Here is an 18,684-nt window from a genome sequence, read left to right on the forward strand (position 1 = left end):
TGCAGCTTTCTCCTTTATATTTCCATGTATACAGTAATGAAAATACATGAAGATTAAACCATAGCAGCAACCTTCATCACCCGTCTTCGCATTCATCAGAGCTTTCTTCACTTAGCTCCTCACTGCTCTCTCCTTCACTCTCACTGCTACTGTCTTCTTCACTATCTTCATCATCTTCCTCAAGATTTTGAGATTTCTCTGCCATAGAAAGGAAGAAAATTGCTTAAAATGTTCTTGATATTTCTACTCTTTGAAAAATCATAATTCTTCTTGCTTCTCCCTCCACTAAGAAATACCTATCTTTGGAACATGAAGACTGAGCTGAACTTTGTTAACTGTATGTAGGATCAAAATAGTAGTACAAAGACCATATTCTTACTGGTATAAAGATGTTTATGGATTTAGAGTAAATTTAAAATATAGGTCTATAAAGTTTTTTTTTTTTTTACTATTGTCAGTGTAATTCTTAATTAAATATAATAAGAGTAAGTGAGATGTAGGATAATTTAGAGGGTACTAGTTTTCCTTGGAATTGTGGGATAGCTCTTTTAACATGTGTGGAAATTAGCATGTTCTGTTCCTTGTGAAGACTGTGTCAGTCCCTGATGCCTGGTACCCAGGGAGCCTGATTTACTTGGGCAGTTCTACCCCACAGAGAAAAGGGAGTCACCCTGACCATCTACAAAGGACAAGTTGGTTTCATTAAACCATCCAAGACAACCAGTTAGCCTTTTCTTAACCACTTTCTGAGGGTGTACTTCACTAATCTCCTGGGATAATAGGTTTTTAAATAGTGACTGCTCATAGTTCTATGAGAAAGAAGGAATTTCAATTTTTAAATTTACCCATCAGCAACATTTCTTCAATAAGTGAGAAAAACTCCTTGGCCTCAGGATTTTCTGGTTCATAGATTAGAACTGAAAATGGACAACAGAGTGTGTGTTATTAATCTTCAAAGTGTTTCAGCAAGCACTCCTCAGAATGAGATTGGAACTGTCAATCAGAGTAAGTAAAAATGCACAAAGCAATAAATACCAATTATACCATAGGAATACCAAAGTGTAAATAGAGAAAATGTTCTACTTATCATAGGTGCATTGTAAGAGAAATAATGCTCAATATATTTTCTACCTCCTGTCTAAAAAATGCAATCTCCACCACTATGAGGCTTTCCTCATAGGCCTTGTAGCCAGAGTGTTTCTTGAATATAATCATCCCACAAACAAGGTACATATCCTGCAAAATGTGGAGGCTTTGCTAATGAGAAGACTGTGCCTGGAGGTCTGTTAATCCTGCTTTTCATCTCTCCCACTCAATGTCTACAAGACAGCCTTTCTTAGAGACCTTATCTGAACACAGAACAGAATTTTATTATGATTTTTTTTAAATGCAAGCTCTTCCATGGTAGAGATGCCATTTTGAGAAACTCATCTTTCAAAGAGGGAAAACTTATGTTTCTTTTTTCTCTTAATCCTGAAAACTTTTACCCTGGTTTACACCCTAGTCATTGCCTACTTAACAGCATGTGTCATCTTTGGACCATATCAGTAGATTTTGGGGGGCTTGGTGGTATGTTATCAATGTTTTAGAGGTTAGAAACATTTTCAACTTTTGTTTTGGAGTTCTTTAGGCTATTTTTTTAACCCCAGATCTCTCTCTACCTTCTTCCTACCTGCCTTGAGGGGCATTCATAATTCTGCATTAGCCATTTAATGTTGTGACTCCTGTGCACTATCTTGATGGCCCCCAGGGGGCGCTAAAACATCAAGTGTGCTATTCTTCTGGCTTAGAGTAAGACAAATAATTGTGGCTGGTTCAACTATGCCCCAGTGCTCAGAGGACCTCATCCCATATGGCTTTCATCCTGACACACCAAACCAGTGTCTCTATTTCCTAATCTACCAATATAATTTACCATCAGTCTGGGTTAGCATGACTGTGTGCCTGCTTTTAAGGATCCTATAGGTATTTAGACACCTTTTAAGATTTCTAATAAAAGTATCTTGATTCATTTTAAATTGGACTAAAATATACTTATCATTAGCAGTCTAAATATTCTCTGAGCCTTTTCAAGAGCAGAGTTTCTTCAATTTGCCCCTTGGGATACTAGCTAGTTTCTTAAGATATTAATACATATTTTGGAAACTAGGTCAAATGAGGTTAATCAGGTAAAATTTACAGTAGAAGAAATTGCAGGATTTTACAGAACCATTAATATGCTCAGACCATTATGAGAATGTGGTTTCCCCAACTTACTATTCCCATGGAATCCTTTTTGGTTGAACACTTATTAAGAAATCTTGAATACAGTTTAGAAAATTTCATATTGGAATTAGGATCATTTCATGGGATTGGAGTATGAGATCAGCTACTCTCATGGTTTAAAAAAAACTGTTGACTTCTACAATTGTCAATTTTCAGAGTGAGGGAAAGGTATCTGCTTTAAAACTTAGCCCACAAATATGCATTCTAGATGATGAATCAGAAAGTCTTTGACAGGCTAGTAGAGTTGGTAAAAAGGTAAGAAAAGCCTCTAGCACATTCAGTTAGTGTCTTGGGAGTTGTTCCCAACCTGAGTCCATAAACAGATTCCAATATGGGCCCTGAAGAAAGACTGTCAGATGTGAATCCTGGTTCCGCCACTGTCTAGTTGGGTCTCCATGGGGGAAATATTTACTATCTCTGTACTTCAGTTCTATTATCTGTAATAATACTATTGGCCACATTAGGCCATTTTGATGGATCAGTGAGATAATGCAGATAAAACACTCAGTCCAGTCCTTAGTGCACTAAGAACCAAGTAACTGCTGATTATCATTCATTTTCCTGGAATGGATTTGGACCTAGAGAAAGGCTTGGCTCCTTCCTAAATGTTCAGTGGATGTCTCCTTCCAGCTAAAGAGCTGGGGCAGGGAGCTGGGGGATTCTGTTGTGCATTGGGCTCTAAGTCCCCCAGACTGGAGGCTATTCTAAGGTAGATAAGACATTGGTCTTGTTCACTGTAGCATCCCTAGGAGACTGACACAGAGCCGGAGCCCTCAAAACATTAAAAAATGGAATAAATGAATAGTAGGAAGCAGTCCTTTGATGCCTAGATAAAATTATACTCTAGGTTAGGGGCGTCTGGGTGGCTCAGTCGGCTAAGAATCTGACTTCGGCTCAGGTCATGATCTCTTCGTGGGTTCGAGCACCACATTGGGCTCTGTGATGACAGCTCAGAGCCTGGAGCCTGCTTCGGATTCTGTGTCTCCCCTTCTCTCTGCCCCTCCCATGCTCTAGCACTGTCTCTCTCTGTCTCTCAATAGTAAATGAACGTTAAAAAAATTTTTTTTTTAAATTATACTCTAGGTTAAAAAGGAAAGAGTGATTTATTTTACTCAAAAAGAAAAAGGAAGGAAAAGAAAACTGCAGAGTAACTATCTTTTCTGAAGATACATCTGTAATTGTGTTAGACCAAAATGATGAGAACCATTTTGGTTCTCAGGCCATTATTGTTAAACACTTAGAATTATTATAATTGATGAGTAGGTCTTCCAGGCCTAAATGTTTTTTGTGTGTAAAATCTTGGGCTGCTGTGAGGAGCACTGTTGTGCCCTGAGAAAAGTGAGCTGCACATTCCCTTCTTACAGGTGAAGAGACCAGTAAATAGAAAGATTGACCGGCACAACATCTCACAGTCAATCATGAGATGAACTAAAAAAAGTACTTGGGATTCTTGACCTTCAGTCCCATTTAAAAACCACTTTCCCAGGATGCTTCCAATGCCTGGCAGGAAATGGCATACAGCCAATATATCACTTCTGCATGACATAGCAGGAAAATGGCTGAGGAAATATTAGGCACATATAAAAACTGTGTGTGAAAGATAGATAAAATTCAAGCCTTTACCGACAAATAAAATTTCTTGGGGGAACCCAATACAATTTCTTTTTTTAAAGGCAGGATGAAGAGAAAAGAAACCAATGGATGCCAGGTGGGAAGCCCTGAAGCCAAACAGAGATATAAATGATTACACTGTGATTGGACAGCAAGGAAACATACAGGCAACCAGTGGCTTTATTCAGAAAATGAATTTTTAAAACATTTCAGAAGGGACAAAGATGCATTACTTTATGTAAATTAACTGCCTCAGATACAAAGAAAATAAATATATTAGTTGACCATAGGAGCCATTTCAAGCCTGATTGACCCACAAAAGTACCTCTTTTCCAAGTCTCTGCCTCCTTGACCAGAGATATGTTTACTAATCAAATGAGGAAATGGAAATATAGTAGGATATCAGAAGCTTTCAAGCCAGACCTAGCATCTAATCCTAGGTGAATTAGTTTTCCTTGCTAAGACTCAGTTTCCTCAACTGTAAAATGGGGTTCATAATATCTGCCCCATAGAATTGTTTTAAGAATTAAACAAGGTATTCAAGAATGTTCTCATTATTAGTAGGTGCTCAATACAGACACATAAATACATAAATATGTAAATAATCTATGTTTACATACATAAATATATATAAAAATATATAGAGAGATACATAAATATATATAAATACATATAGAGATATATACAGAGAGATATATATACATAGAGAGAGAGAGAGAGAGAGAGAGAGAGAGAGAGAGAGAAAGGAGTGTTCTATAGCAGAGGTAGAAGATAGGGAAAAAAAGACAAACTGGGGCACCTGGATGGCTTAGTTGGTTAAACATCCAACTTCGGTTCGGGTCATGATCTTATGGTTTGTGGGTTCAAGCCCCGCATTGGGCTGTGTACTAACAGCTCAGAGCCTGGAACCTCCTTGGGATTCTGTATCCCCCTCTCTCTCTGCCCTTCCCTGCTCATGCTTTCTCAAAAACTGAATAAACATTTAAAAAAATGAAAAAGAAAGAAAAAAGGACAATATACTATAAGCATTCACATATAAAATAACCTGACGCCATCCTAGATGAAAAAAATTCATTTTGTCTGTTGTTCTGAATATAGAGAGGAACTTTGGTCAGTCCTCAGCCAAGTGTTTCCTATTAGCATCAAACTAGTACTTTCTCCCCCCAGAGACAGTGTCTCCAACTCTCTGTTCTTTCCTGAACTTGCTTAGCATTGCTAATCCTGGGCCTCCCTAATTTCACATCAATGGCTGGAATCTGCTTCAGGGGTAGCCAATCTTATTTTGCATGCACATGCAGCCAGCCCCCCCCCCCCCCCCCCCCCTGCACCTTTCTGCCCCGTTTCCAGTCATCCTCCTCTTTTGGGAGTAGTGTTCTTTCCCACCTGGCATGGTGCCGGTCTTAGGGCCCTCCACAGCTCCTTTTCCTGTCTTCTAATCCTAGTCTGAGGCTATTTGACACTGACAGAAAAAAGTGAACAGTATTACTGGCTGAGCCAGTGGAGTAACAAACCAAACCAAACCATGGTTAATGTCAACTCCAAAAAGGTTTAGAGCATGTGTGCTGTGATACCTGCTTTCTCTCCAGCTCCCAGCACAATGTCTGGTACAAGTCTGTGCTTGATATAAGGGAGGGAGGGAGAGAAATTTTACAGGGACATAACCCAATTAGGATAGACCAGTTTGAACTTTTTCATTCTCAATGATGGTATTTAATGGACGTTTACTGGTTTGACTCAGGTCAATAAGCATTTTATTGAGCACCTGCTGTTTATGCGACATACTATAGGCCTAACAATCAAAAGTGACTAACAGATGTGGTGATATCAGTGCATATATTTTATCAGCTTCAGCCAGAGGCTTTCTAAAATGACTGATGGATACGGAGATATAATACATGAATTTTCCCACTATTAGGCTGCACAAGAAACTCTGGGAGCTGGGACTGAGAACTACAGACTCACTCACCTGTACCCCAGCCCCCAACAGAAGAGGGGTGCTGTGGGAGGCGGCAGCTTGGGCTCCAGTTTGGCCATGCCACTAGCTCCCTGAATGGTGCTGACCAAGCCGCTTAGCCTCTCTCTGCTTCTGCTTTGTTATTTGTAACAATGGGAATGGACACGATTTTCTTAAAGGAGTCCTTCTTATCAGAAATTCTGTTTGTGCACCACCCAAAAATACTTTTAATCAAAATATTTTATTCAATGGCTCTAAAGGTCAAAAGTGCTTAAAAGGATTAGACAAGGCAAATTATTTTGGATATAAAATAAGTAGTGCGAAAAGCATTCAAGAAACCCATTTTAAAAATTACCCAATGAGGGGTGCCTGGCTGGCTCAGTTGGAAGAGCGCATGATTCTTGATCTTGGGGTTGTGAGTTCGAGCCCCACGTTAGGTGTAGAGAATACTTAAAAATAAAATCTTAAAAAAATTTAGCCAATGATGTAAGAAGTACTGTACCCATAGCGGGGAGTCTATGTGAGGCAAGTGAAAGTAGATCCTCACAATTCCTACATTACATTTTAAAAAAACTTTTTTAACGTTTATTTATTATTGAGAGACAAACACAGAGCATGAGCAGGGGAGGGGCAGAGAGAGGGGGAGACACAGAATTCAAAGCAGGCTCTAGGCTCTGAGCTGTCAGCACAGAGCCCAATGCGAGGCTTGAACTCACAAACCGCGAGATCATGACCTGAGCGGGAGTCGGTCGCTTAACCGATTGAGACACCCAGGAGCCCCAGGAACTCACTGGATAGTTTTAACAGCAGATTGAACACAGCAGAAGATAGGACAGGTTAACTCAAAAACAGGTAGGTTAGTAGAACAATTCTAAAACAAAGCATAGAAATAAAAAGAAACGAAAAAAAAAAGAAAAAGAAACAACAGCCTGAGCGTAAGATACATCAGCCAAACTACTAAAAACCAAAGGAAGAAAGAAAAATAAGGTAGATCGTTATTATTCCTCTACTCAAAAGTGCCCAATGGTTTCCCACTTTGCTCAGAGAAAGAGCCAAAGTCCTTAAATTATGAAAGGGTGCTATGCAATCTACATAATCCCCAAACCACAACCTCTCTGACCTCATCTCCTGTCACACTTCCCCTTAGGTATTCTGCCCTGATTACACTGGCCTCCTTGCTGTTCCTCATCAGGCATGTTTGCATCTCAGTACATTTGCTATGAGTCCTGCCTTCCTAGACCATCTTATTCAAAACTGCTTTGCATCTTTCTAGTACTTTCTATTCCTTCTTCCCTACTTAATTTTTCTCCATAGCACCTATCATTTATGACACACTAGTTATATATGAATTTGTTATCTGTTTGATACTAGATATAAATGTGGGATTGTTATCTGTCTTATTGACTGCTATACTTCCAGTGTCTAAAACAGTGCCTGGCACATGGAGGCACTCAAATATTTGTGGAATAAATGCATATTAAGTAAGGTTTGCTATACTACCTGACATGTCTTTGAAACTAAAGGCATAAAGTTAACTAACTCATTATCATGAAGGTCAAGATTTTTATTTATTTTCCAGTGATGATTAGTCTTTTTACAAAAATTTTTTTAATGTTTTTTTTTAATGTTTTTTAAAATTTATTTTTGAGACAGAGAGACAGAGCATGAGCAGGAGAGGGGCAGACAGAAAGGGAGACACAGATTCCAAAGCAGGCTCCAGGCTCTGAACTGTCAGCACAGAGCCCGATGTAGGGATTGAACCCGAGGACTGTGAGATCATGATCTGAGCTGAAGTCGGACGCTTAACAGACTGAGCAACCCAGGCACCCCTGATTAGTCTTTTTTAGTTTATCCCAAAGTTATTCTAGATGTCTAAATTAGTCCTTACACCAATCAACTTAACTTACTATTAAGGAATCACTGAGATACTATTAGGGAGTTTACTAGGCTATAATAATCAGACCATCTTACAAATTATGAAATGCATTTAGAAACAAATAAAAGATTAGAAAACAGAAAAGTATTTTGGAAAAAAAAAGAAAACATAAAAGTATTTTGTACTTACTCATCTGACATAATTTTTTTGCCAAATGGTAGTCTTGGCCCATTTCTGCTCTCAGGAACTGGAAAACATTAAGAAACTCTTCAGATAAGTACTTTCAGAGAGAATTTAAATGTCAATAATAAACCCCCTAAAAATATTACATTATTTATTAAATATTTTTCTTTTAATATTTCTACATTTTTGCAGGAGTAAGTCTGTAATCAATTAATGAAGAATATTTAAGGACTTCCCATGGCAAGGCACCAGAGAACAAGTATGATACCTCTATGTTACTGCAGCCATACTATATGTATATTACTTAACAATTTCAGAATACATAGGTTGGTTCAACTGGCAGAGATAGTAAAGACATTCATCACTTTAATATCCCTTTGGTTCAGATACAGCTTTTTTTTTTTTTTTTGTAAACTTAGTCCATAATTACATGACTAAGATTGTAATTCATTTCATTTTACTATTTAAAAAAAAAATTTTTAATGTTTATTCATTTTTGAGAGACAGAAAAACCAAGCATGAGCAGGGGAAGGGCAGAGAGAGAAGGAGACACAGAATCTGAAGCAGGTTCCAGACTCCAAGCTGTCAGTACAGAGCCCGACGTGGGGCTCGAATTCACGAACTATGAGATCATGACCTGAGCTGAAGTAGGATGCTTAAACGACTGAGTCACCCAGGCGTCCCTTGTTTCACTTTTATTATATTTTTATTGTTACAAAGTAGTAAATATTTTTGTATGTAGGGAATTTAAAAGCTAAATAAACACATTCTGTCCCCAACTAAAAAGCATTTATATTTCTGCCATCCAGAGATATTTATTTTTAGCATCTTCATCATATCATTTTAGTATTTTTCCATAAGTTAAACACATATTCACAAAAACTAGGATTATTCAGTAACTTTTTTTGCTTATTTTAGAGAGAGAGAGAGCATGTATGTGAGTAGGAGAGAGGGGTGGGGGGGAGAGCAAAAGAGTGAAAGAGAGAGAGAGAGAGAGAGAGAGAGAGAGAGAGAATCTTAAGCAGGCTCCATGCTCAGCGCAGAGCCCCATACAAGGCTGGATCCATGACCCTGGGAAAATGACCTGAGCCGAAATCATGAGTCAGATGCTCAACCAACTGAGCCACGCAGGTGCCCCTATTCAGTAATTTTTTTTTTTTATTAAAAAAAATTTTGTTTTAAGTTTATTTTGAGAGAGAAAGTACAAGTCAGAGAGAGACAGAGAGAGGGGGCAGGGAGAGAATCCCAAGCAGGCTCCACACGGTCAGTGCAGAGCCTGATGTGGGGCTTGATTCCACAAACCATGAGATCATGACCTGAGCCAAGGTCAGTTGGTTAACCAACTGAGCCACCCAGGCGCCCCTCAGTAACTTATTAAAAATAAGCCACATATCATGATAATTTTCTCCCCATAAAATTAAATATTCTTATATATTTTTTACTTAGGCTACAGGTTAATAAAACTAATGTCCTATTCTAAAACTTACTTAGACTGCTTCCATTAAAAAATAACCCTAAACTTAGATGATTGTTCTTGATTGTGTGTACTATATTCTGAACATAGGCAGGTATACTAGGCTTCTTCTGCAAGAGACAAGGGCATGGAGTATTAGAAGAGACACTTCCCCATGTTTCTAGACATTTGATATATACCCAGGCACCATTTTAAGAAGTTCTCTACCAGTTTTTTCAGTTTCTTCCACAGGTATGATTATTTACATTTCTCTAATGGAAATAGAACACTTCTGCAGATTTTTCTATAAACCATTACCTTTACCACAATCCCCACTTTTTCACATATTAATAAATGCTATGGTAAACTCATTAAACAGAATTGTTTTTGGTTTTTTTTTTTAGATTTTTTAAATATTTACTTATTTTTGAGAGAGAGTGAGAGACAGCACAAGCAGGGGAGGGCAGAGGAAGAGAGACAGAGGGAGACACAGAATCCGAAGCAGGGTCCAGGCTCTGAGCTGTCATCACAGAGCCCAACATGGGGCTCGAACCCACAAACCGTGAGATCATGACCTGAGCCAAAGTCGGAGGCTTAACTGACTGAGCCACCCAGGCACCCGTTACATTTTTAAAATCTATTTTTGTCTATTAAGACCTATTTATTTTCATTCCTATTTGTGGTTTCCTTCCATTTTAATTATGGTATCTTGTGGTTTATCTAGGTCATTCTTTTTTCAAATATCCTGTTCTTAAATGGATATAGTAATTTGGTATTTACTTTGAATTTTGTTTATTTAATTCCTTTTCTTATTTTCCTTATATTTATTTTGTTCTTTTTCTAGGAATTACTATTTAGTTCATTTGTTGTCATTCCCCTTTGAATCAACATTGTCATCACTTAAGTATTCAAAACCTTAAGCTCTTTTTGAAAGCTTTAATATTTAGTGTTGTGGTTATCACTATTTTCTAAGTAGTTTGTAAGTTTAGTTTTGATTTTGATTTGTAATTCAAGTGTCATCCAGAAGAATACCTTTTAGTTTAAAGTAGTTTTGTTATTGTAGTTATTTTTATTTTCAATGCCTAGTTTAATTCATAACAGAGAATGTGACCAGTATCATATATAGCTACTATTTATATTTTTAAAATCTTTATGGAAAATTTAAATAAACACAGAAGTAGAAAAAATAGTAAAAGAAGTACACGTCTCCAATTCTCATCTTCAAAAATTAATATTTTGTCAATCTGATTGTATCAATATTACTATACATTCTTTTCCCCAGTCTGCCTAGACTGTTTTAAGATTTTTTACAGATATCATCTCATTTCACTTTAAATTAAAAACCCAATGACACTATGGCTATTACACCTAACAAAATTAACAAGAATTTCTCAATATCAATTAATATCTAGTCTATTTCATGAAGCATTATGTTAATAATACTAGCCTCAGAAAATGAAAAGGAGCATGGAATCAATTTAAAAATGTACTTAGCACTGACCTATTTGTTGATGCTGTTAACAAAAAAATGTGTATGTATATATTTCCTTTTAACAGTTCAAAATGCTGTGAAATTAAGAAATTCATGCAATGGATATTTGGCTAAAGACTTTCATGAGAATTGCTTAAAACTTCAAAGTCAAGCTAAATTAAGAAGACAGGTTTAAAAAAAGTGGCTTTACATTAAATTATTTGTGACATTCAAAATAAAGAGATGGGACTTCCAGGGAAGATGTCAGAGTAGCCGGACCCTAAATTCATCTTGTCCCTCAAATACAACTAGGTAACACTTGCATCACTGCAAACAACCCAGATAATGACCCAAAGACTGGCCAAACAAATTCTACAACTGAATACAGAAAAGAGGCCACGTCAAAGAGGGTCAGAAGGGTGAGGATTCAGTGGGAACCTAAACCCCATAGATCTGACCACTGGAAGAAGTGAGCCACAGACCCAGAGAGGGGTGAGAAACAGACTATCACACAGGGGGAGCCTGCAGGGGGAAGAGGAATACCCACAGCATTTGCCTTTGAAAACCAGAGGGTCTAAATTTCCTGAGTGCTTACAACCAGAGGGACTTAAAGCCTGAAACTTTAAAACTCAGCAGCCTTGGCTCTGGGAGAGCTCAGAGGGTGATAGGAAGCTGAGCCCTTACCCTTAAAGAGATAGCACAGCAAACATCCTTCAGAGATACAGCTTGTAAACAGTTTGAAAGTCACCTGGAGCTTATGGGAGGGAGAGTTGGTTACCAACTCAGGAGTTTGGGGAGGAACTTCTCCAGGAACAAAGGAGCTGGCAGCCTCCATTTCCCTCCCCTGCCCCTCATCATAAACATACAACTACCTGTGGGAACCAGCACAACACTGGCATTCACTACTTACCTTGCTTACACCACACCCCGCCCCCTCCAGTCAGGCCTGCCTCAGTCCTTGTGTTGCAGATCCTCTCCCCCAGAAGACCCCTGCAAACCTTGCCAGCAGTGCCTCTCCTGACCTCTCACGGAGGACGTCTGCACCTTGTTAAAACTGCATCCCCTGACTGTTCATCCTTTGTGGAGTGCCCAGCTCTGTCTCTGTGGTAGCTGCGTGTCCCCTGTGGAAGAGGACCAGTGCTACCTAGTTAAAAGTGCATGTCCTTCCCACTACTTACAAGAGCAAGAGACTTCCCTAACACACAGAAACAGACACAGAGAGTTAGGTAAAATGAAGAGACAGAGGAATATGTCACAAATGAAAGAACTGGACAAAATCACAGCAAGAGACCTAAGCGAACTGGATATAAGTAATATGCCTGATAGAGAATTTAAAGTAATGACCATAAAGATACTCACTGGACTTGAGAAAAAGGTGGAGGACATCAGTGGGACCCTTAACACAGAGATAAAAAAAAGAACCAATAAGAGAGAAAGAACATAATAAATGAAATCAAAATACACTTGATGGAATAAATGGCAGGCTGGAAGAAGCAGAGGAACAAATGAATGATCCAGAAGATAGAGTAATGGAAAGTAACCAAGCTGAACAAATGACAGAAAAAAGAGTTACATAAAACAAGAATGGTCTTAGGGAAATCAGTGACTCCATCAAGCATAATAACTTTCACATTATAGGGATCCCAGAAGAAGAAGAGAGAGAATTGGGGGCAGAAAATTTATTTGAAGGAATAATAGTTGGAAACTTCCCTAATCTGGGGAAGGAAACAGAAACCCAGAGATCCAGGAGGCACAGAGATCCTAACAAAATCAACCAAAGGAGGTCCACACCATAGTAATCAAAATGGCAAAAAGTAGTAATAAAGAAAAAAAAATTAAGCAGTAAAAGAAAAGAAGATAGTTACCTATAAGGGAAATCTCATAAGGCTTTCAGTGGATAGACCAGAAGGAAGTGGAATATATTGAATATATTCAAAGTGCTGAATGGGGAAAACGTGCAGCCAAGAACACTATCCAGTAAGGCTATCATTCAGAATAGAATGAGATGAAGAGCTTCTCAGACAAACAAAAACTAAAGGAGTTCATGACCACAAAACTAGCCCTACAAGAAATATTAAAGGGGACTTTTTGAGTGGAAAAGAAAGAACATACGTGAGAGTATGAAAAGTAGGAAACATGAAAGTAGTAGGACTAAATATTTCTGTAAAAAATCAGTCAAAGGGGGCGCTGGGGTGGCTCAGTCGGTTGGGCGGCCGACTTCGGCTCAGGTCACGATCTCGCGGTCCGTGAGTTCGAGCCCCGCGTCGGGCTCTGTGCTGACAGCTCAGAGCCTGAAGCCTGCTTTGGATTCTGTGTCTCCCTCTCTCTGTGCCCCTCCCCTGTTCATGCTCTGTCTCTCTCTGTCTCAAAAATAAATAAATGTTAAAAAAAAAATTTAAAAAAAAATCAGTCAAAGGATTCACAAAATAAAAGGATGTAATATATGACACCATATACCTAAAACATGGTGAGGAGAGGAATAAAGAATGGGTTCAACTTTAAGTGACCATCAACTTAATATAGACTGCTATATGCAGATGATGTTATATACAAACCTAATGGTAACCACAAATCAAAAATAGATACACAAAGAATAAAGAAAAAGGAACCTAGGTATATCACTAAAGAAAGCCAACAAATCATTAGAGAGAGCAAGATAAGGATTAGAGAAAAACTACAAAAAAAACCCATAAAACAAGTAGCAAAATGGCAATATATACAAATCTATCAATAATTACATTGAGCGTGAATGAACACTCCAATAAAGACATAGGGTGACAGAGTGGATAAAAAAAACAAACCCATCTACATGCTGCCTACAAGAGACTCATTTCAGACCTAAAGACACTTGCAGATTGAAAGTGGGGGGATGGAGAAACATTTTTAAAAAATGAAAAGGTACGTGCAAAAAATAAAAAAACCAGAGTAGTTTTCAAGAAAGAGAGAATAATGACACTTTTTAAAACTATGACTACCTATATTACATTGATAATACTAAATAAAATTGTAAGGTTAAAAAAAAAAGACCTAAATATGAGACCTGAAACCATAAAAATCCTGAAAGAGAGCACAGGCAGTAATGTCTCTGACATTGGCCATAGCAACATTTTTCTAGATATGTTTCCTAAGGCAAGGGAAATAAACTATTGGGACTACATCAAAATAAAAAACTTCTGCAAAGAAAGGGAAGCAATTAACAAAACTAAAAGATAATCTACTGAACACAAGATATTTGTAAATGACATATCTGATAAAGGGTTAGTATACAAAATATATAAAGAACTTATACAACTGAACACCCAAAAAACAAACAATCGAATTAAAAATGGGCAGGACATGAACAGATATCTCTCCAAAGATGACATTCAGATGGCCAACAGACACAGGAAAAGATGCTCAACATCACTCATCATCAGGGAATTGCAAACTGAAACTGAAATGAGGTATCACCTCATATCTGTCAGAATGATAAAATCAAAAACATAAGAAACAGCAAGTGTTGGAGAGGATGTGGAGAAAAAGAAACCCTCTTGTACTGTTCGTGGGAATGCAAACTGGTGCAGCCACTGTGGAAAACAGTATGGAGGTTCCTCAAAAAGTTAAAAATAGAACTAAACTATGATCCAGTAATTGCATTACTGGGTATTTGTCCAAAAAATACAAAAACACTAATTCAAAGCGATACATGAACCCCTATGTTTATAGCAGCATTATTTACAATAGCCAAATTATGGATGCAGCCCAAGTGTTCACTGATAGATAAACAGATAAAGAAGATGTGGTATATTATATACAATGGAATATTACAGATCAGAGAGTACACTTATGATGAAAACAAAGAAAAGAAAAATTGAAAGATTAGAACTATGAACACACGTATACATTTTACCTAGATTCAACACTTCTTAACATTGTGCTACATTTGCTTTATCTCTCTCTTTTGATAGGTAAGGTGTAGATAGTCTAGATATTTTTCACAGAAACATTTGAAAGTTGCAGACATTGTAAAATTTCACCCTGAAATATTCAAGCATGGGTCTCCTAAGAATAAGTTCATGCTTCAGTGTAACATTATACCCTTATCACATCTAAGAAAATTAACAGTAATTCTGTAATAAAATATTACATTCAAATTGAGACTTCCCAATTTGTCTTTAAAATTTTTTTAATTGTCTTTAAGATTTTTCTCTAGGCAGGATTCCATCAAAATTCATGTTGTGATTTTAGTTGTTAACTATATTTTGTTTTTGTTTTTTTTTAATTCCAGTACAGTTAACATACAGTGTTATATTAGTTTCAGGTAGATAATATAGCGATTCAATTCCATATATCACCCAGTGTTCATCACAAGTGCACTCCATAATCTCCATCACCTCTTTCACCCATCCCTTCACTCATCTCCCCTCTGGTAACCATCAGTTTATTCTCTATGGTTATGAGTCTGTTTCTTGGTTTGTCTCTAATCTTTCAATTTTTCTGTAGGTTTGAAAATTTTGAAAATAAAAGTTGAGAATTTAAAAAGAGATGCATTCTGAAAACAAAAGATCTTATGCACAGATACAGCATAACATATGAAAATAAGCAATCTCATATTGTTTGAATATCTGAAAATGAAATCATGGATTACTTTTATAATTTAATGTCAAAAAAAATAGAAAAGAAATAAGGGGTGCCTGGGTGGCTCAGTCCAACTTCAGCTCAGGTCATGATCTCACAGTCTGTGAGTTCGAGCCCTGCATTGGGCTCTGTGCTGACAGCTCAGAGCCTAGAGCCTGCTTTGGATTCTGTGTCTCCCTCTCTCTCTGCCCCTCCCCTGCTCACGCTCTGTCTCTCTCTGCCTCAAAAATAAATAAAAACATTTAAAACATTAAAAAAAATAAAAAACAAAAGAAATAGTGACAAGGCACTTGGGTGGCTCAGTTGGTTAAGTGTCTGACTTTGGCTCAGGTAATTATCTCACTGCTTGTGAGTTTGAGCCCCACATCAGGCTCTGTGCTGACAGCTCAGAGCCTGGAGCCTGCCTCAGATTCTGTATCTCCCTTTCTCTCTGCTCCTCACCTGCTCATGCTCTTTCTCTCCTTCAAAAAAAAAAAAAAAATTAAAAATTAAAAAAAAAAAGCAATAAAATGAGCAACTACAAAGAGTTTGGTTATGGCAAATAGGGTCTTTGAATGCTTCATAATTCATGAATGATATAGATGTTCAGTCAAAGGATGAGGTTAAGTAAAATCTTCCCAATGCTTGGCATCAATTTTTTTCTCCCTTGCTAAAACACCTTATAATATTAAGGAAGTTTCAAAACTCTCTACATATGCTTTATTCTAAGAGGAAAATACGGCAAATGTGTCTGATTTCTTTATATGATTCTATGGCTTAGCATTTCGGTTAAATTATATTAAAAGGCAAGCACTTTAGCATTTTATGCTAAAACTCTAATTGAGGCTTCTAGCCATGATGGAGCTAACAGAGATCAGATTTTTCTCCCTCCTAAACAACCATAAAACTGTACAAAATATATGAAACAAGAGTTTTCAATAATTTGACAATAGGTATTATGGGATAGTGATCTGGAGAAGAGAAACAAGATGGGTCCTATTACTACCTCAGTTTACAGGTGTGGGCTATTTCCAGGTACCAGCACAGGCAGGAAGGAACCAGATACCAGTGATTGGAGTGGAAAAAAGACAGTTTGGAGTTCAGAGAGGCCAATGTTATATTTTCAAGAGAGCTCCAGCAATCTGCAGAGGTGTCTCTTTGAGTCTTTGGCTGGAATTCATCTGCATATGAGTATGAAGAAACTATTTGAGGCTAGAGAAAGAATTGCTGGAATGAGCAGGTAGAACAATTACTGAATCGCACACAGGGCTGAACAGAGCTCATGTTTTCTCCAGCCAGATTAGAAGTTCCTCTTAATACACAGAGCTTTGGGAAGAGTCCTCATAAGGGCATTGCCTTAGTGCTGTCCCTACAATATAAAGGCTACCCTGGACCCTCCCAACAAAGCTTGAAAGATAAGACTCAAAAAGAGAAACCTGCTTCCAAGAAACCCAACTATGTCCCAGATCAAAGCCCAAAAATATTTCAAGGAAAACTACAAAAGTTTGTACCAAAGAATATAAAATTTTTAATGTCTATGATTTAGTAAAAAAAAAAATTACTAGGCATGCAAAGATGCAGAAAAATATGACCCATATAATGGAGAAAACTTAGGCAACAGAAACCGACCTAGAATTGACAAAAACGATAGCATAGCAGACAAGCACGTTAAAATGGGTATTATAAATATGTCATATGCTTAAAAATAATATATGAATAGATGAGAGAAATAACTGATATAAAATATTTAAAACTTCTAGAGATGATAAAATATCTGAAATTTTATACACACACATATATGGAGAAAGAGGGAGAGAGGGAGGGAGGAAGGATGGGATTAACAGTAGAGTATAACCATAAGAAAAGATCATGAACTTGAAGAGAGACCAATAGAAATTTCTAAAATGTAATATACACAGAAAATAAACAAAAAAGGAACATCAATGACCTTTGGGACAACATTGGGTCGTCTAACATACATGTAACTTGGAGCCCAGAAGAAGAGAGGGAGAGAAGAGGTTAAAAAAACAATTATTTGAAGACTTAATAACATTTTCAAATCTGGTTTAAACTATAAACTCATAGACCCAAGAATCTCAATGAGCGAAGCAATGTGAAGAAAACCACATCAAGTCATATTGTAATCAAAATGCCAAAAATAATAATACAAAAGAAAAAAAAATTAAATAATGAGAAAAAAACATATACAGATGGACAAAAATAACAGCAGACATCTTGTCTGAAACTATGCAAAGTATTGGACAATGGAACAGCTTTCAAAGTACAAATCTTCCTCAACTTATGATGGGAATAAACCCATCATAAGTTGAAATAAATTGGAAATGCATTTAATACACCTAACTTACCAAACATCATAGCTTAGCCTAGCCTACCTTAAACATGCTCAGACCACTTACATTAACCTATAGTAGGGCAAAATCATCTAACACAAAATGTATTTTATAATGAAGTATTGAATAATTCATGTAATTTATTGAATACTATACTGAAAGTGAAAAATGTAATGGTTGTAAGTGTATTGGTTGTTTACTCTCATAATTGCGTGGCTGGCTGGGAATTGCAGAATGCTGCAACTACCCAGCAACATGAGAGAGTAATCATACAACACGTCAATAGGTAAGGAAGAAATCAAAATTCAAAATTCAAAGTATGGTTTCTACTGAATGCGTATCATTTTCACACAATTATACAGTCGAAAAATTGTATGCTGAACCATTAAAAGTCAGGGACTGTCTGCACCAAAAAAACCTCGCAACCTACAAATTTCTAGCTCATACATTCTTTAAAAATGAAGATGGGGCGCCCCGGTGGCTCAGTCGGTTGAGCCTCCAACCAGCTCAGGTCATGATCTCATGGTTTGTGAGTTCAAGCCCCACCTTGGGCTCTGCGCTGACAGCTCAGAGCCTGGAGCCTGCTTCAGATTCTGTGTCTCCCTCTGTCTCTGCCCCACCCCCTCTCATGTTCTGTCTCTCTCTCTCTCTCAAAAATAAACATTAAAAAAGTTTTTTTTAATTAAGATATTAAGACTTTTTCAGATAAAAGCTGAGAGTATTCACTGCTCACAGAACTACATTATACAAAAGAAACGATAAGAAGTTTTTCAGGTAAAAGGAAAATAGTATCAGGTGGAAATTGGGTTCTACACAAAGCTATGAAGAACACCAGAAATGTGTTCCAAAAAAGATATTTTCCAATTAAAAAAATGTTTTTAAAGAGGATTGACCATTTAAAATAAAGATAGTAACAATGTATTA

General features: G+C 37.2%; 1 protein-coding gene across 4 annotated transcripts in view; it reads right to left on the reverse strand.

Annotated features, from left to right (window-relative positions):
* The window catches only part of ERICH2 (glutamate rich 2), a 36,956-nt gene continuing 18,272 nt past the window's right edge, over nucleotides 1–18,684 (reverse strand). For 3 of the 4 annotated variants that reach the window (XM_049616039.1, XM_049616041.1, XM_049616042.1), the window contains 3 exons: nucleotides 7,896–7,953; nucleotides 846–917; nucleotides 1–198 (listed from right to left, as the gene is read on the reverse strand). In XM_049616039.1, coding sequence (XP_049471996.1) covers nucleotides 77–198; nucleotides 846–917; nucleotides 7,896–7,953 — 252 coding nt within the window. In that variant the 3' untranslated portion in view covers nucleotides 1–76. Of the gene's footprint in view, nucleotides 199–845; nucleotides 918–5,259; nucleotides 5,336–7,895; nucleotides 7,954–18,684 lie in introns of those variants that run through there. The other variant, XM_049616040.1, reaches the window with a different exon arrangement.

This window comes from Panthera uncia, assembly GCF_023721935.1.
Source record: "Panthera uncia isolate 11264 chromosome C1 unlocalized genomic scaffold, Puncia_PCG_1.0 HiC_scaffold_3, whole genome shotgun sequence".
Taxonomy (NCBI): Eukaryota; Metazoa; Chordata; class Mammalia; order Carnivora; family Felidae; genus Panthera; species Panthera uncia.